The 17,274-nt window shown below is 34.9% G+C and overlaps 1 protein-coding gene across 1 annotated transcript in view; it reads left to right on the top strand.

The window, feature by feature from the left end:
* Positions 1–17,274, top strand: part of galnt13 (polypeptide N-acetylgalactosaminyltransferase 13) — a 53,453-nt gene that overhangs the window by 23,446 nt on the left and 12,733 nt on the right. Inside the window, exons 9-11 of the mRNA XM_088930463.1 lie at positions 6,526–6,665; positions 10,089–10,187; positions 14,822–14,956. Of these exons, the coding sequence (XP_088786589.1) occupies positions 6,526–6,665; positions 10,089–10,187; positions 14,822–14,956 (374 nt within the window). The remainder of the gene's footprint in view (positions 1–6,525; positions 6,666–10,088; positions 10,188–14,821; positions 14,957–17,274) is intronic.

The following is a 17,274-nucleotide window of genomic DNA, read 5'->3' as shown; positions in this document are numbered from 1 at the left end:
CAGGATTTTTCACATGTAAAGACTGCAGAAAAGGAACAATGCAGATCTCTGTTACGGATTGTCATCTTCACTGCAAGTGTCAATTTGAGATGATTCTAAATGTGTTGATTTTGAGAAGCTCTTAAAAAACGTGAGAAAGCTCTATACAGTGCTTTCTGATCTGTAGCCTGAACCTGGAATAATTTTTCTGTATTATTTTGAATCTACTGAAATGCATTTTTTAAGTGTTTTGTAAGAACTTGGTTACTACAGAAATAGAGTTGATAAATTATGGTGTTAAATACAAAAATAAGGAGATAATTGACTTTAGTGACTTTCGGAGAAATAAAGTTACAGGTATTTGTAGATAACCCTGATTCTGCAGAGCCCCAGTTCAGTTTTTTTTGGTTAAGGAACCCTGTACTTTAAGAAGTCCAGATTGCACAAGCTCATAGTAGAATTTAGTCAGGACACAGGGATTAACGTAAAATTATAAATTTAAAGGCTTGGAGCAATTACCTTGCTGTAAAATTAAGTATTAGAGATCATTTGGGACCACAATCTGAGTACTCCTCAGCTCTTCGGGACTGGAGTTGATTATTTGAATAAGGTATTATACAAGGTGTCAGACATAGGAGACAAAAACAAGAAAAGGAGCAAAACAAGGAAAAAAGGAACTGCCATCTGTATGACAGGGGTGGAACAAAAGAGGAAGGACAAAAAGATAAGAGACTGGAATTTGTTTATACTGGAACTATATCTTCTGATTCGCCCAACGTCTGTCGAACCAGTCTTCTTGCCTGTGTTACAGATTTCCCTTTTTTACCTCTGTCAGTTCTTCATTTCATCTGTTCTCTCTCAATCTATTCCCTGTCACTCCTCACATAATAGCTCCATATCTGTGCTGTTCCCTCTGTGCCCCTGTTCCTTCCTATATCTGTATACCAGTACATCAGTGCTATCTCTGCTCCTTTGTCTCCAAACTGAATTCTACCCTCAGCTGTATACAGTTAACTTCTACAGGTTAATTACCTAGGCAACCAAGATCTTGTGTCAACACCAGCTTATTACCTCTTATCACTGCTCAGCCTGTAGGAGGAATGCTGAAAATGCACACCTAGCCATGGTTAATTAAGGTGAGAAGAAGCATGTACAGTTACTTAAAGGAAATTTATAAATAAATAGCTAAATGTTGGCCTTCAATGTCACAATGCTGATAGCTGTGCAAGTACAGTACATGCTCTGTGGAGGTGGCCCAGAAATTCAGGAATGATGGTTAGAATGTTATGTTCTAGGAGATTTATTCCCTACTTCAGGTCTCCACCCAGGATGCCAGCTGGATCCTGACTGCTTTAATTAGGAAGAAGACTGATAGTGAGGGACTACAAATGTGAACCTTCTTTTGATGAGTGGTTTTTACATCTTGGCAAAATAGCTCCTTATGAAAAACTCTAATACAGGTTAATTAGTAGTGCTTACAAATACCAGATATGGGTTAAGCACCTGTATTATATTAATCAACTCTGACAATGCAATCTATATGCAGACCAAGTGGTACTCAAACTTCAAATTCAAAAGTCTGTTTTAAAAAATGAAAAAAAGAGTGAAATGGTGACATGCCACTGGAAAGTTAAAAGAAATGCATCGTCCCCCAATTTTCCTTTTCTCCTCTATCCTGGAATTTTACTTCTGTTTTTATTCTTACCTTTTTCCTTTCTTCACCATTGTCTATTCAATGTGCACTTGTTTTTGCCTGTCAATGTACTGTACAAGAAGTGTCTGCAACCAAGTGTAAGCTGGTTCTACATGTTGTGCAGGTAAAAAGTTTTCATCATAATTTCATCACAAAAAAGAATGGTTTAGCTGGAATGTATTTTAAAATTCATGCAATGTTTCTCAATTGTATGTTTTCAGTACTTTGTAAATAAGGAATAAGAAATTGTTTTTTAAAATATACACTTGGAATGTGCTGCCTTCTCAAGTAGTCACAATGCTAAAGAAGGCTGTGCAACAGTGTCCAGTCAAGCATGTTCTGGAGTCACATTTTAAAATGTATTCAAGGTGTCATATAAGAGGGCAATTTGAACAAAGTGAAGAATTGGACAGCAGAAAAGTGGCATTTTATAGCTGTCCTCTTGCCCTTCAAACTCACTCAGGTGCCAATAATCTCATGTACTGTAAGTGGTTGATGCCCACGCATAAGTGGGCATTAGTCACACATAAATGGGCAGTAGTCTCATATCAGCTCATATCCTCAGTTCAAATTCACATTGGTAATGGCTGAATGCTTCTACTGTATTTCTGTGGATTTCTGGACTGCTCTAAGGATGATTTATCATCAGTATACGGGACTGTTCAAGTAAAGAGAGAAAAAAAATGGAAGTATTTCTCTGTTTTCCAAACTTGGCCATTGACTGTTATTTTTTTCAGAAGCATATTTGCACATTCTCATTGCAGGCTTTCATGTAACCATTCAACTTGAAGCTGCAAAACTTTGAATACCAATATGCAGTATCTGTACCACTTGTTTACAGTACTTATAAGAACATCTCATACAACTTAGAAGGATTACTTTAAGGAAAGCTTAGATAATGTTAAACAGACAGATAAAAAGAAGAAATGGGATTTTTAAAAAGGCTGTTATGGAAAAGAGTGAAGTGCTACAGCATTGTTATACTTTTTGTACATTAATAGTAAACTGTGTTCTGTGTGAAGTATGATGTGCTTTCTTTTTGACTTTCCTTGTTACTTGATCTATTTTGACCTATTTCTTTGTAACTTGACCTATACTATATGAGCTACATCGCATGTGCCTTTTAGATTTTTTAAGTGATTTGGTTTTCTTTAAGCAGTTCTAATTATCTTAGTCACATGCTGGTCTCACTGAGAATTTGGGTATCCTTGAAACAACATGGAAGCTGAGTACTGATTATTTTTGTTTGTTGTGTTCATGTTTTCAGTCTGTGCTTGGCAGCAAAATGTCATAAAATTACATCCGTAAGATTGGTGTCACTTGTGAAATCGCCATATTGCTACGAGTAATTTCTGTTATGAATCCACTGATAAGACACAAGTGTAATCATACAGTCTTTCGGTGCCAGAGTGTTAAAGCAAAAGAGCATAGTTGATAAGATTTTGTTCTCTTACAAAAGATGCTGACAGCAACTGTAATTGTATGAAAGAATCCAACCCTTAAATGTACGCCAGGACCTTTGCAGCTAAACTAGTGCAAACAATTCTTGAGAACAAGAAATAGGCCTACTAATTTAAAAACAGCAAGCTTAAGATGAACATACATACTTAGAATAAATTAGAATAACTATAAGATTTAGTATTTTTTACTTTATATTACAGTGTATAATATTATATGTATATTCAAACAGATGTACATACATATTTCATAAGACCTTTATGGGAAGTCCCATTTCAAAGTGATTAGAATTAAATTATAATAGAACAGAACTCGGAACAAATACAGAGAAAGAACTTAAGAGGTTATTTTGAAACTATTTCTTGGGAATTATTACACCATAATTTCCTGGCATAAGATGCACATTATATGTTTAGTTAGTAAATACATAGGCCCATTATTTCACAATTTCATTAGACGGAACTTAGTCACATTTCTTTGATCAGATTGCTGTTTTTTTTCCTTTTTCTCATGCTAAGTATTTGGTCAGTATCTGTTTCATTCTGAGAACTCAAAGTCAGATTCATATTGTTGACAAAAGACTAAATTAATTGAGGCAAGTGAGCAATCTTTATTGAATTGCAAAAAAATGACATTTCTACTGGCTGAATGCCATGTAAATTTAAAACAAATATCAATGACAGGAACATGAAATAAGAGAAAAGGGAAATAGTCAATTAAAGAAGATATTGTGCTGTTATTATGAGCATTTTTGCATTTGTTGTTTTCCTTGTGCTTTATGCATTAAAATGTGATTGTGTACCAGATCATGCAGTGATCTTTAGCCTTTTCCCTCTCAAATCCCCACAGTTAACGAAATGCTCATCCCTCTTTGTGCATATGTTGAGAAATGATGACAAGCAGGCGTACTGTATGTTGTTGACATGAAAATAAAAGCAGTGAAAGAGCTGGCAGGTGGTGGCATGGTGGCACAGTGATTAGTATAGCTGGCTCGCCGCGCTGGGGCCCTGGGTTCAGTTCTGGACCTGGAGAGCTATCTGTGGGTAATTTTTTATGCTCTCCCCGTGTTTGTGTGGGTTTCCTCCCTGTGTTCCAGTTTCCTCCCACAGGCCAAAAACCAACTGGTAGTTTAAGTGGTGTTACGACCTCGAGTGTCTAGGGGTTAAGGGTAGTAACATTTAGGATAATTATTTTGGAAGCGGGTTCTGGTGAGGGACTAGGAAGCGTGATAACAAAGGTGGGTGCAAAAGTGATGATTTTAAGTTGAATAAGTGACTGGTAAGACACGATAACAGGGGTTATCACAGGGGTAAGAACTAGAGTGGTGCCAAAGAAAAGAAAATAACAAACAAAATGGAGCTGGCTAAGAAAGTGAGGGAAAGCTGACCTGACTACAAAAGAAAACCCGAAACACACGGTCTTCGGCGTCTTCAACACCCTAGCTAACCTCCACTTACTACCCAAAACCATACAAGACAAACAGCACTCACCCGTACTAAACTCACCCATGTGTAGAATGTACCCAACAACCTAAACTAACCTTATACACAAAAGTTCACACAAACACACAAGTGAACTAGGAATACAAATAAGGGAAAACAAGAGTAATCAACAGGAACAGGGTACAAAAGAACACAAAGGTTGAACATGTAACACGTTAGGGCAAGGTAATGGCGAAACAAGGATAAACACAAACGAAAGTACAAAGAAACTAACAGAAACCAACAAAACAACAAAGCCGAAGCTATATGAAAATACACACACACAAAACAAAACAACAAACCAACAAAGCTGAAGCAAAAGCAAAACGAAGCGATAACCAAAGCGAAATGAAGCAAAGCAAAACCAAGTGGGACCGAAGTCAAACGAAAGGCCTCTCCTTCCTGAAAACCTCCATGTTATATACTGAATAAGATGCAGTCTGATTGGCTGAGAGCCTGATTTATGATAATGTCATATGGAACAGTGGTGTAATGGTGGGCCAATGGGGAAGGAAGAACAATCAAAGGTCAGCAGTGTGGAACATAACAATTAAAACACACAGACCACATAGTGGGACGTAACAAATGGTTTCTGAGAAAATTTAAGTGGTTTCTTAGAAAGGCGTGCTCATGTTCGTGTCTGTAAGTGCCCTGCAATGGACTGGCTTCCCTGCCAGGGTGTATCCCGTCTTGATCCCATTGCTTACAGGGATTGGTTCCGGCTCGTCTTGTAATGAAAATGGATGAATGGAGCTGCCAGGAACTTACAGGAATGAACAATTAATTTAAAAGAGACCAAACATTTCAGTTTTTGCTTCATGGCATTACAGCTTACGGTTCTTTGGAGTAATACTGTACATCGGGAAACCCATTCTTGTTTGCCGAGATGATTTTATTGACTGTAACATGAAAGACTTTCACAATTATATTTAATGACACAGAGTTGCATCCATACCAGATTATCAGTGCTTGTCTCTTATCTGAAACAATTCCTCTTCTATAAGTAAGCCCAGGTTATGACTTAGTGATATTTATTTAAGATTTTTGATTCAACATTTTCTGATGTATGAAGTAATGTTGCAGCACTATCAAGGAAATATGCATATTGAGGTGACATTGTTAAACAAAAGAAGATAAACATGGGACCTTTTTGTTTCATACACAAATGCAGTTATTTTTTATAGCTGGGCTAATCAAGCTAACAATGGAGGTTTGCTCAAGGAAGAGCTAATGAGATGATCAACAGGGTCCATCTGGTGGTTAATATGTGTAGTACAGTTCAGGTATCTGCGGTTTTTTTTACTGTTGCATTAAAAAAATCAGGAGCGCAGCGGCATAGGTTCTCTTGAGTATTTTGTTGTCAGATGTATTCCAATAAAATGTATTTATCCATTACATGTGGCCTACTGTGGGCTGCATGCCACACTCATTGAATTCTCTGTGATTTTCACTCTGGACTACGCATGATACCTTAATAGGTTTTTGATGTTCAAATGGAAGTCAACATGATACATTATTCATACAGAGAGTCTTGCACCATAGACTGAATATTTCAGTGTTATGCTTGTTTTATATTATCTGGTGCCATGAATTATGCATCACAGGAGTCTTTTAATTTTCTAATATAAATAAATGTAAATAAAATATCATCTATATTTACATAAAATACTTTATTGATCTGTCAATATATACTGTATTAAAATTGAATAATGTAGTACAGTATATTAAATTCCAAGTATGATGTTTTTCTGAGTTTGAATTTGTTTACAGAATTAGTTTTAATTTCTTCTTGTTTTAGGAAGCCTAACTCACAGAGTCATGTTTGTATGTAAAATATTTATATTCATAGTTGTAAAACAAAGTTGATATCTTTTATAAATAAAACTTAAAATATTTGCAATGCTTTTTTCACAGGTGTAGTCAAGGTGGAATATGGAGATGTGTCCTCTCGCAAGGCACTAAGAGAAGCCCTGAAGTGTAAACCTTTTTCATGGTATCTCGAAAACGTGTATCCAGACTCGCAGATCCCAAGAAGATACCACTCACTTGGTGAAGTATGATGTCTTTAAATTACTAGTGTTCATTGTGCTTGCAGTTTTCATCAATTCAGTGTCTTGAATGCTTAATGCGAAAATAAGCATTACATGACAAAAACATATCAAATATAATGTTATATCTGATACTGTAGCTCATGGGTAAGCACTTGCATTTTTTAGAACTAACTTATATATTGCCTGCATTAAATTGCAAATGCATATGCTGCAAGATTTAGAAAATTAATCAAGGAACTTCTAGTGTAGTAAACTACAAGGCTAAATGCTAAGTTAAATACGGTCTTGAAAAAATTCAGTTAATACACTAGATTGGTCTAGTAATTTAATAGTGAACAGACTTTTAGTTCATAGTGGAGGCTATTCAGTGCACAAATTAATAACCTCTGAGTAAAAGCCATGCTTCTTTCAAAGCCATATTCATTAATTTTTATATTATTCAATTATGAAAAGGATGATAATGGCATAATAAGATGGTGATAAAACATAGTGCTTTCCTGGGTTTAAAAAGTATATTAGAATCTGATTTAAATGGTTCATTAACTTAAAAAGTAATTAAACATGAACCCATGAAACATGCAAGAATTTCTCACCCTGCCGGTGTTTCTGATTTACATAATAATTTGCACGGCTAAATATTGTTTCTCATTAAATGTGCACCATTATGAAACAGTTCAGTTGAAAACTTAGGAAAATTGGAACGGTTGATATTGTTATAGAAAGTCAATTGATAGAAAACCATTCCTTAGACTGTGTCAGTCACCTTAATAATAATGAATAGTAGGTGAGCTGTGGGTTATGGTGACTTTTAAGAGGGTGTTGCACCAAGTTACTTTTATATTAGCTTTCTTTTTAATAATGGTTTAACACTAGAAACAATAAAGTATTTTTTTTCTAGGCTCTTTTTGTGTGTCTTGTCTTATTTCATTTTTCTCCTTGTCACGTGTACCTCTAATGTTTACTATAGAGCTATGATAAAAAAAATTCAGAATTGTGAACATTAACTAATTTACCTCTGCTAAAAGGGAAATGAAGCACATTTCCTAAATACTATTTTGTGAATGATAACTTGATATTTTTAATACTGTTCTTTTGTGAAATGGTAACATTATGGAATATACTATATGCATGACTAGGCAGAATGTACATTTAGGCCCTTACTGTCATGTATTCAAATGGTACAGAGGTTGTCAATATCAGAGGCATGCAGCAGAATACATTATATAGGGAAAGATGATAGATTATTGGAAGAAAGCAACAGAGAAAGATATTCAACATTGGCTACCAACATTTCATTCTGTTGCAGTATCTCCAGATCTGTAATGTACTACATATACATTCACAAACCATAGAACATTTAACACAGTGTAATGGATGTTTGAAGTTATATTTAACAATTTATGTTCTTGGAAAAAAAAACAGGCTGATGTTTCCATTAGATCTTACAATCTGTTTTAAAATTAATGAAGTTTTTTTGTCGAACAAAGCTCTCTGTCTCAGAAAGTTTCTTTATTAATAATGTTTTTAAAGAGAATATTGAGAAGAGATTGAATTTTACATTCATGTAATAAATACAGTATCAGCACACTTTTTTATGCATTTTACCCCATCTTCACCAATGCAGCAGCCTCCCTTGTTCATTCCTCACCAGCGAGGGGGATTTGGCAGCCCTGACCTTATGGCCAGACTGTCATTTCCTCAGCCAGGCGAGTTAACACTGAATAATAAATATATGATTCCTATAAATTGTGATGTCTTTTCTTATTAATTTTAATTTGACAAAACTTCTAAAATGAATGAATAGCCTGGGGCTTTCATCCGAGATACTGTTTCATCTCTCTTTCGCTTTTTCCATTTTCAGTAGCCATCTTGACCCAGTGGTACAAGCTAGTGTCTGGAAGCATTTCATTTGCTCCATATATAACAGTGAACCAATAAAGTTTGGTTCATGTACACAGAGAACTTCAGAGAACACATTCCCATGGATTGGGAACCACTGTGTACAACAGAGGGAGAGAACATTGCAGGTTTTTACTAGATTCTAAACTATGTAATTGACAACATGCCTACTGGCATCTTCTGGTGCATGCTATCACTGTCAGTGGAATGTGTTTTCCATGGTCTCATTCATATAATTAACAATTATAAAACGGATAGTTCCGGTCCTGAAATCTGATTGGCTGACGCGCTTTCGAAGCCGTGCTATATTATCTGATATACGCACGCCCCGGAAGGAATTTTGACTTTTTACTGTGTGATAAAGAAATATCAATGCACTGACCGATAAATAATGGCCAATCAAATAAATCGCATAGGCTTTTAAAGACTACTTAGCGTAGATAAGAAAGCTTGGATTCTCAGGTATTTGATACATGTATCTTCTTCTGCTGTCTTTGTTGCGCTGTTGAGGATCCTTGTGATTTTTTGTGCTCTCGATGAATGATAGTGTCGCGTAGTTTAAATCATTTTCATTCTTAGAAATGATCAAACGCTCGGTTAAAAGCAAGGGAGATTATGTCTGTTATAGTTATAGCAAGATTACGCTACGGCGTTATTGGAAACTCAATTTTAATAAGAAAGCACCGGAGTGATATCCGACACGCACTGAGACCAGCAGCAGTGGGAGCGCTCCCGCAGCGAAAAAGAAAATGCCTGACGAGCTCGGGACTGGACACTTTTTCAATGCTTGTACGATCAATGGAAATGTTCAAATAAATGTGCTAAAGAAATAAAAAAACAAGTAATTTATTCCTTTATCATATTGGCTAGCTAATGTCCTCTCTTTGCTAGTTGATGTTACTTATGGCTGTGTTTCTGTGTTTCTATATTCTCAGGCGGAGGAACGTAGACATTAATTTTCGTGTTAAATAATTTTTTTAATTAAAAGTTCATTCTATACAGCAATCGCATATTTGGGGACCGTTTCATAAAAGCAATAAGGCACTCGAGGCCTGTGCTATATCGTGAATATAGTCAAAGTTAAAAGGGTTGCCGGCCCTCCGCATCGCGGCGGGCCTAACAACGCCTGTTAACTGTGACTATATTCACTATATAACACGGCCTCTCGTGCCTTATTGCTTAAATATCAATGCCCCACAGTGTACTGTTTTAATGTGATATTTTTTGAATATGCCAGTAAATTTGATAAATGCCTGGTTAGCTGAAAATACAGTATGTTGTTATTTTTAGGAACATAACAAGGTTGCAAAAGAGAGGAGGTCATCTGGCTTATCTAGCCTGTTTGGTAGTTAATTGATCCACAGATCTCATCCAGCAATTACTTGAAAGATACCAGGTTTATTAAGGTCATTTGTAAGGTAAATTTTTAACAACCTGTAAAAACAGAGATGTAAGAGAGAAGATGAAAATCTGTGCAATCCCAGTCTTTTAAATTAAGCAACCTTCATCACTTTGTCTTCTGTGTAGATCAGGAATGTTGAAACCAACCAGTGCTTGGACAACATGGGAAGAAAGGAAAATGAAAAAGTAGGCTTTTTTAACTGCCATGGAATGGGTGGAAATCAGGTAAGAATATAATATTACCTTTAAAGTCTAATATGTTGCAATACGTACGTATGTGTCCGACTTCACAAGATTAACTGCAGCATTGGATTTCAGATTGCTGGTATGCTTCTAATCCCTGAGACATCATAACATTGTTTTGTCAGCAGTGTAATAATGTAATTAATTTATATTCATAATTTATTTAGGTTTTGTAACTACAGGAAGCATACCATTACATGTTGTTGTTCAGTATGACATAATCAAAAATTACATTATCTGAAATAAATGGCTTTGTTTCTACTTTATGAATGGCACTCCCTTGATGACAAAAGGAGATTTAAAGGAGATATACTGTATAGAATCCTTCTATTGCTGGTCAGATAGTAAGCTTTTAAGATTAGGTGACAAAGACAAACACACATGGCATTTAAATTTAATGAAGTACTGAGTTCAAACCATGATACATATCAGTGTCTACTATGACCAGTTACTCAATGTATTTTCTTTTAGCAAAAACCCAGATCTGGATTGGCTACCAATTGTAATTCATCCTGTCAGACACAAAAAAAGATTCAACCCTTCAAACTGACCTTAAAATCCCTTTTGAAGTTTTATTGATATGACATCTTTCCATTTTTTTAAATGTAACATTCTCAAACGTTTTTAACAACTGAAATATAAAATATGAAAAAAATTGTCACAGTATTATTTGTCGACTTAAAAATACATGGCAATAAAAAATGTTTTTCTTTGTTGTATCGTTTCTTGCATGAATAAGTGTTTTGTATTCTTGTATCTTAAACATTAATCACCCGATAGTCCTGTAATATTGGTTTCTTTTAATGTGACCTTGCCAGGTAAACCTTTTATTCTAGGAGAGAAATTAATCTCTGTTCCATATGAATCATCACCAGAACAAATCAGATATGAAATGAAGTGCAATTTAATATGTAGAGTATTTGTAATGACCCCTTTTTCTCTTTGTAGTAGTGCACCTCATTGCAAATTTAATCTATTTCTTTTTAATTGTTAAACGATTAAATTAAATTTGTTTTAATTTAATGTCAGTTGTATTGTTTCCCTCTTAAAGTGTAGCTCTTCTATTCAGAACCTCTTCTAACATTTGATTTTGTTTCCATTGCTTATTTCCAATTGTCAAATGTATAGATTAAGGGGCAGCACTTGATTCAGGAACTACAGGATATGTCATCCAGTCAACACTTATCTATTATTATTTAATAATAATACACAGTAAATTAAAGAGACATAATGGCTACTGAAGACATACTGTAAATGAGATGTCTGAGACTACAGTATATGACACATAGTTTAGACAAGTGAATTTTGAGACAAGATTTGATATGAGCTGAGAGATCATTCCACAGCTTTGGAGCAGCACAACAGAAAGCATCGCCTTAGTGTTCAGAACCCAATTCGGGGAACTGACAGAAGGTTCGAGCACAGACAATGTGTAGGTGTACAGGGAGTTAACAGTTCCCTAATGGAGCCAGGCGATAAACTGTTCAGGTCCTTAGAACATCAGTATTTTGAATTATATTCCAAAATCCACAGGGTGTCAGTGCAAGAAAGCTAGAACAGGTGATAATGTGCTCATGCATTTTAGTTTTACTTAAGATCCCAGCAGCTGAGTTCTGAACATGCTGCAACAGGTTTCAGCAAGCACTGCAATATTGCAGCAAGCACTGTATTTCAATTATAAATCCTAGGAAGGATACAATCATGCTTTAGCTTTTGTGCACCAGATTGAAAGAGATGTGAACGAGAGGTGAGAACAATGTTATGAAGATGAAACAATGACACCTTTTCAATATGTGAATGTGGCTTTCAAATATTTAAGGCTTGGGTCAAAGATGACCCTATGATTCCTTGACCTCATTAATGGACTAATTCCGGGACCATCACTAGTCAATTGTAAGTTGTTGGTCAATTAAATAAGTAACTAAGGAAGTTGAGGGCTGGATATTTCTGCTTCAAATCATTTCTAAGTTACCTACTTGAATACATCACCTCCAATTGTAAAAAAATTCTTTAGATTTTAAATTTAGAAATCTAAAGATTTGGGATTTGGGCTCTCCAAGTGCCGAGTTGGGTGATATACAGTAGATACTAAAAGGAATGGGATTTAAACAATGACAAAAAAGTCTCAGTAATGCCCTGAACCTTCCAAAACCTGTTCAGCAAGATGATCAACCGTTTTGAAAGCAGCACTCAGGTCCAGCAAGAGACAAATCGAAAACAAACAGAGTTGTCAGCCATCATCATCTTATCAGCTCTGACATGTTTAAGTGTGTATGTGAATGCATATAACAATACTACTGTTTAAAAAAATGTTCACAATTATATTGTGTCATAAATAAATGTCTACATGTGTAAAGAGTATTGTAATGGTCACCATTTCCCTGAGAGATATTTGGCTGGGAAACACACTAGGGCTAATGTGGCTATCTCTGGTACTGGAAGGCCCTGTTTTGGAAAGGAAGACAAGGGTAATTGGGGCTGGAACTGCTTGTTTCCCTGGTAACCACAGTTCCTCTGGATTCTAAAATGCTCAACCTGTACTTCAGTTCTTATTTTATTTAGATGTGGCTCCCATGTAAATAGTTAGGAATTGGTTGGTTGGTTCTCTGCACATTGGTGTGTTGGAGTCTAACATCACAGTACAATATATTGGTCTAATTAGCATGACAACACTACAAAGATCATCATCACTTTCGTAAATCCATAATGCTTGTATTAGTGAATGTGAGGCAACACTCTTAGTTCTTGAATAAGTAAGCCTGTGTAGTAGCCTACAGAGTTAAATGTTATTTTAATATTAATGTTTTGTGTGACTTTTAATGGCCTAAGATGGCCTTTTATGATTTAATAGTAAATGACAGTGACAGTTTCTTCATATTATACAACATTGTTTGGTTTTGATTAAGTAAAGGTTAATATGAGGGCATAACTGCAAAGAAAATCTAACATGCATCCAGAAAGAGCTTTCCAGTACTCTGTGACAGGTACTGTGAACCATGGAGGATGAAATGTCATGTAGCAAGAATACATGTCAGTACAGAGTTGTAAGGCTAACCCCTTTATGTAAATGTTTTTTTTCTGCTTTTGTTATGCCTTTGGAATTTGTGAAAATAAAATATTCCAAAAATTTGCTTTGTGGGAAACCTGCATAGTTTCTGTCCATGAAAATAAATGGTCACACAGAGCAAATATTGAAAAGATGAGAAGCATAATTTTCTTGATATAGAGTGACATTCTCATTTAATCCATAAATCTTGTTTATCAGACTCTTGATAAGACCCCTGTCTGTAGAAATCACGTTCCTTTTTGTGAACAACACTGTCAGGTTTTTCTGTAACCAGTCATATGTGACTAAAATATAAATACAGTACTACCAAAAAACAAAGAAAGCCAAATATTTGCATTCCCATTAACTTGAATAGCATTAAAATATTACTCTTCTATATATTAGTAGTATTTATGCATGCACATTAAAATTATAACCTTATGCATATTAAGTGGGTATATTTCTGATCTCATAACTTGTGGATTATGAGGGCTATGAGATCAGATCAGGGTTCAAGTGACTGCCCTGGTGCTGTTGTACACTTGAGTGATATACTTTACCACAATCACTCCAGTCCACACAGCTGTATAAATAGGGCCAGAATTTCTGAGTAGAAGCCCTGCTTTGGATTGGTATCTTATCTGGGTGGTCACATGGTTTCTTGACCACTTACTGTACCTACATGGAAACCAGGATACATTCTAATCCAATGAGCCATCGTGGCTCAAATATTAACTTTACCTACAGTATATATTGGTTAGTATTGCATATGTACTGTACTACTAATGCATATAAGATAAGAGAGATAATATAAGATCACTTTAAGACACACAGGCGGGGAGAGAGAAACTTGGGGTCAGAGCACAGGGTCAGCCATTTATACGGCGCCCCTGGAGCAGTTGGGGTTAAGGGCCTTGCTCAGGGGCCCAATGGAGTAGGATTCCTCTGCCAGCCTCAGGATTTGAGCCGGCAACCTTCCAACCACAGGCACAGATCCTTAGCCACAGTGCCACCACTCCACCCGGTGGTGTCTTAAACATTTTAGAAAAAATGGAAACTTAGAATACATTTGTATTATGAACATCAGCGATTTACTCAAAACCTCCACTAGAGTTCTCTACCATTACCACAGTATTGACTGTTACTAATACAGATGAGTTTGGGTGAGAAGAATTGAGTTTATTATTTCACAGTCTTTAATTGACATTGATTAAAAAATTCAAAAACATGAACAATTCAATGTGATCTATACATGACATTTCCCAGTCAAATTTAATTGACTCATTGTCAGGTGTTCTTTGTTCTTAATTTAGTTTGTTTCTCACTGTAAATCCCTAAGCTTAAAAAGACTACTTTTTGTACTATGAACTTCAACTCCTTTAGGACTAACATTTTAAATGTGGTTAAAAGTTCAATAGAAGACAATAGTGTTTCTGTGTACAGGAGAAAAACTTCTAATATCTAAGACCTTTACAGTGTATTTCAAATTTAATAATTATTCTTCAGCAATAATACATTATAATCATTTTGAGTAATACTCTAAAAACAGGTGTTAATTCTGTCTTTTCAGGTCTTTTCTTATACTTCTGACAAGGAGATCAGGACAGATGATCTGTGTCTGGACGTATCTAGGCTTAACGGCCCAGTTGTAATGCTGAAATGCCATCACATGAGAGGAAACCAGCTGTTTGAGTATGATGCTGAGGTAAGGATTCTTGTATTTTTTCTTCAGCTAAAGTGGTTGGTATCTAGGACATAAAAATAGTCAAATACTAAAAAACACAGTAGTTATATACATTTAATTTGGTGTAATGTGTTCATACGTATAATACAAAAATGTACAGTATAAATTCAGTAACTGATTTTGAACCACATTGAATCAAATGTTTGACTGATCACCAACCTCACAATGTCTCCTGTTTCTTTGTTAACAAGAAACTTTCTGCCTAGTCGAATCCTGCTGTTAAACAGGTTTGAAAACTTGACACTGGCTGCTGAATAGACGTTTTGAAGTTTAGGACCCTGTGCAATAATGATTGTGCTTCTTACTACAATTTGAGCACACCTATAAAATGTCATGTACTGTAAGTAGTTAATCTTTTTGCAGATCAATTATGTATTTATTTTTAAATATACTTTTAACAATTAAATGTGTATTATCCACTGATGAAAAGTAATTATGCCAGAATGTTTGATATTAGAAGAAGATTAGGCATATTAAAATTAAATTTAAAAGTTTATTAAACAACAAAGGAAGAATGTCCAAATTAATTAAACGTGAATTTAAATCACATCAGCAACTAATTAAGATCTCTAAATAAGGTTGCACTTTACCAAGCGGGATCATGTGCATGGCTGTGTTGACTTTTCAATCAGTATTTTCTCATTTCTAATCACTATGAGTTATCCTGTTGCCAGAGAAGTGGAAGTTTTTTAAAAAGCACAAAAGCAGAGCTGTAACTACATTTCAGTTCTGCAAAACTGTTCTTATGAATTGAAACTACAGAGTAAGTGTTCATATTCTCCTTGTATAACACATGACTGTGTGACTATTGTACAGCAGTGTATTTTGTACCTTTTAGCATTGATTGTAAGTTTAACAATTATTACTGCAGTAAAAGTGTAACTCTAATTGTAACTGATGGTAGCTGCAAAAGTGGTGCAATTGTAATTTCAGCATCAGTGCTGGTCTGTTAGTAACATACTTTTTTGATATTACTGATAAATGCCATTGATGCAATATTACTAATTCTTCTGTTCAAAATCATTTCAAAGTAGATGCAATTTAGGATTTGTAAATACAAAACTTTACTCTTATTTTAATAAGAAGTAAAGCATTATAGTACTTAATGCAGCTTAGTTTGGACAACAGTCAACTTTTACAATTTTTTGTTTTTGGTAGGGCATTACAATGTTCTATTCCCAATATATTTTAAATAAAAATATATTTTGAAATATGATTTTGAATCTAAAAGGTCTAATCATAACCTTTAAAAATAAGTAAAATTAATTTTACTTCAGCCACCAGATGGAGCTGAAGTACAGTTACACATGTAATGTAATAAATCCTTTTAGATTTACTGTACTGTGCTATTAAAACCTATTATGTGTTAAATATTTCATATTTTTACTTTTTAAAAATAATTTTAAAAACATAACTGTGAGATTATTATTAAAATGTTCATACTTTTTTAAAAATTAACTGCCTCATAAAAGCTTCTTTGTGTATCAATCCAATTATTAAAACAATTCTTTATTGGCAGTGAATCCTTGATGCAGTTGTATGTAGAGTTATACTCGGCAGAAGATCCATAAACAAATGATCATTTGATTTTGTGGCCAAATTATTACACATAAATAGCATGGTTATTCTGTGCTCTAAAATAAAGACTCCCAACCAAGTTTTGTAGGTGAGTTTAACCTTGTGAAATTGCTAAATCATAAAAAAAAATGAAAAGTAGCGAGACAATTCTTTATTATTACTCTAGAACAGTGAAGCTGTTAAAAAAGGAGAACAAATTATTTGAACCTTCAACCTTCTTACCAGTGAGCTTGTTACATTTCTGCAGAATGTGTCTAATTAATCTTAGACCTTCGATTTTCTTGACTTCATTGAAAGCAATAAACAGTTCCTTCAGAAAGTTGGCAATTTCTGACCCTTTTTAATGTATCATGGAATGCAAAATCCCAAATGATTTCCAGATATTGTGCTGTACAATAGATAATTCCAAACTTTTCAGCACTACATTTCTTACATTGTTTTTCAAGGCTTCACTTTGAGCTATTGAGTCTTCCTTTCATTTTCTGTATTCAGATTCCTTAACTATACCACTTTATTGGTGATTCTTTCTGGTCCCTTAAATTGTTCAGAATTGCTACTTTTCCTGAGACCCTGCATGACTTGTTACTGGCTGAGCTGGCGTCACTGTGCCATCTGGGCAAGATCTCTAATCCCATCTGGAGTATAATTTTTGAACTAAATCTTTTTGTCTTGATCGTGTATAATGAAAGGAAGATGACACT

The sequence above is a fragment of the Atractosteus spatula genome, chromosome 13 (assembly GCF_055471065.1).
Source record: "Atractosteus spatula isolate fAtrSpa1 chromosome 13, fAtrSpa1.hap1, whole genome shotgun sequence".
NCBI lineage: Eukaryota > Metazoa > Chordata > Actinopteri > Semionotiformes > Lepisosteidae > Atractosteus > Atractosteus spatula.
The sequence above is the reverse complement of the archived record's forward strand: the minus strand, read 5'-3'. Positions and strand labels throughout refer to the sequence as shown.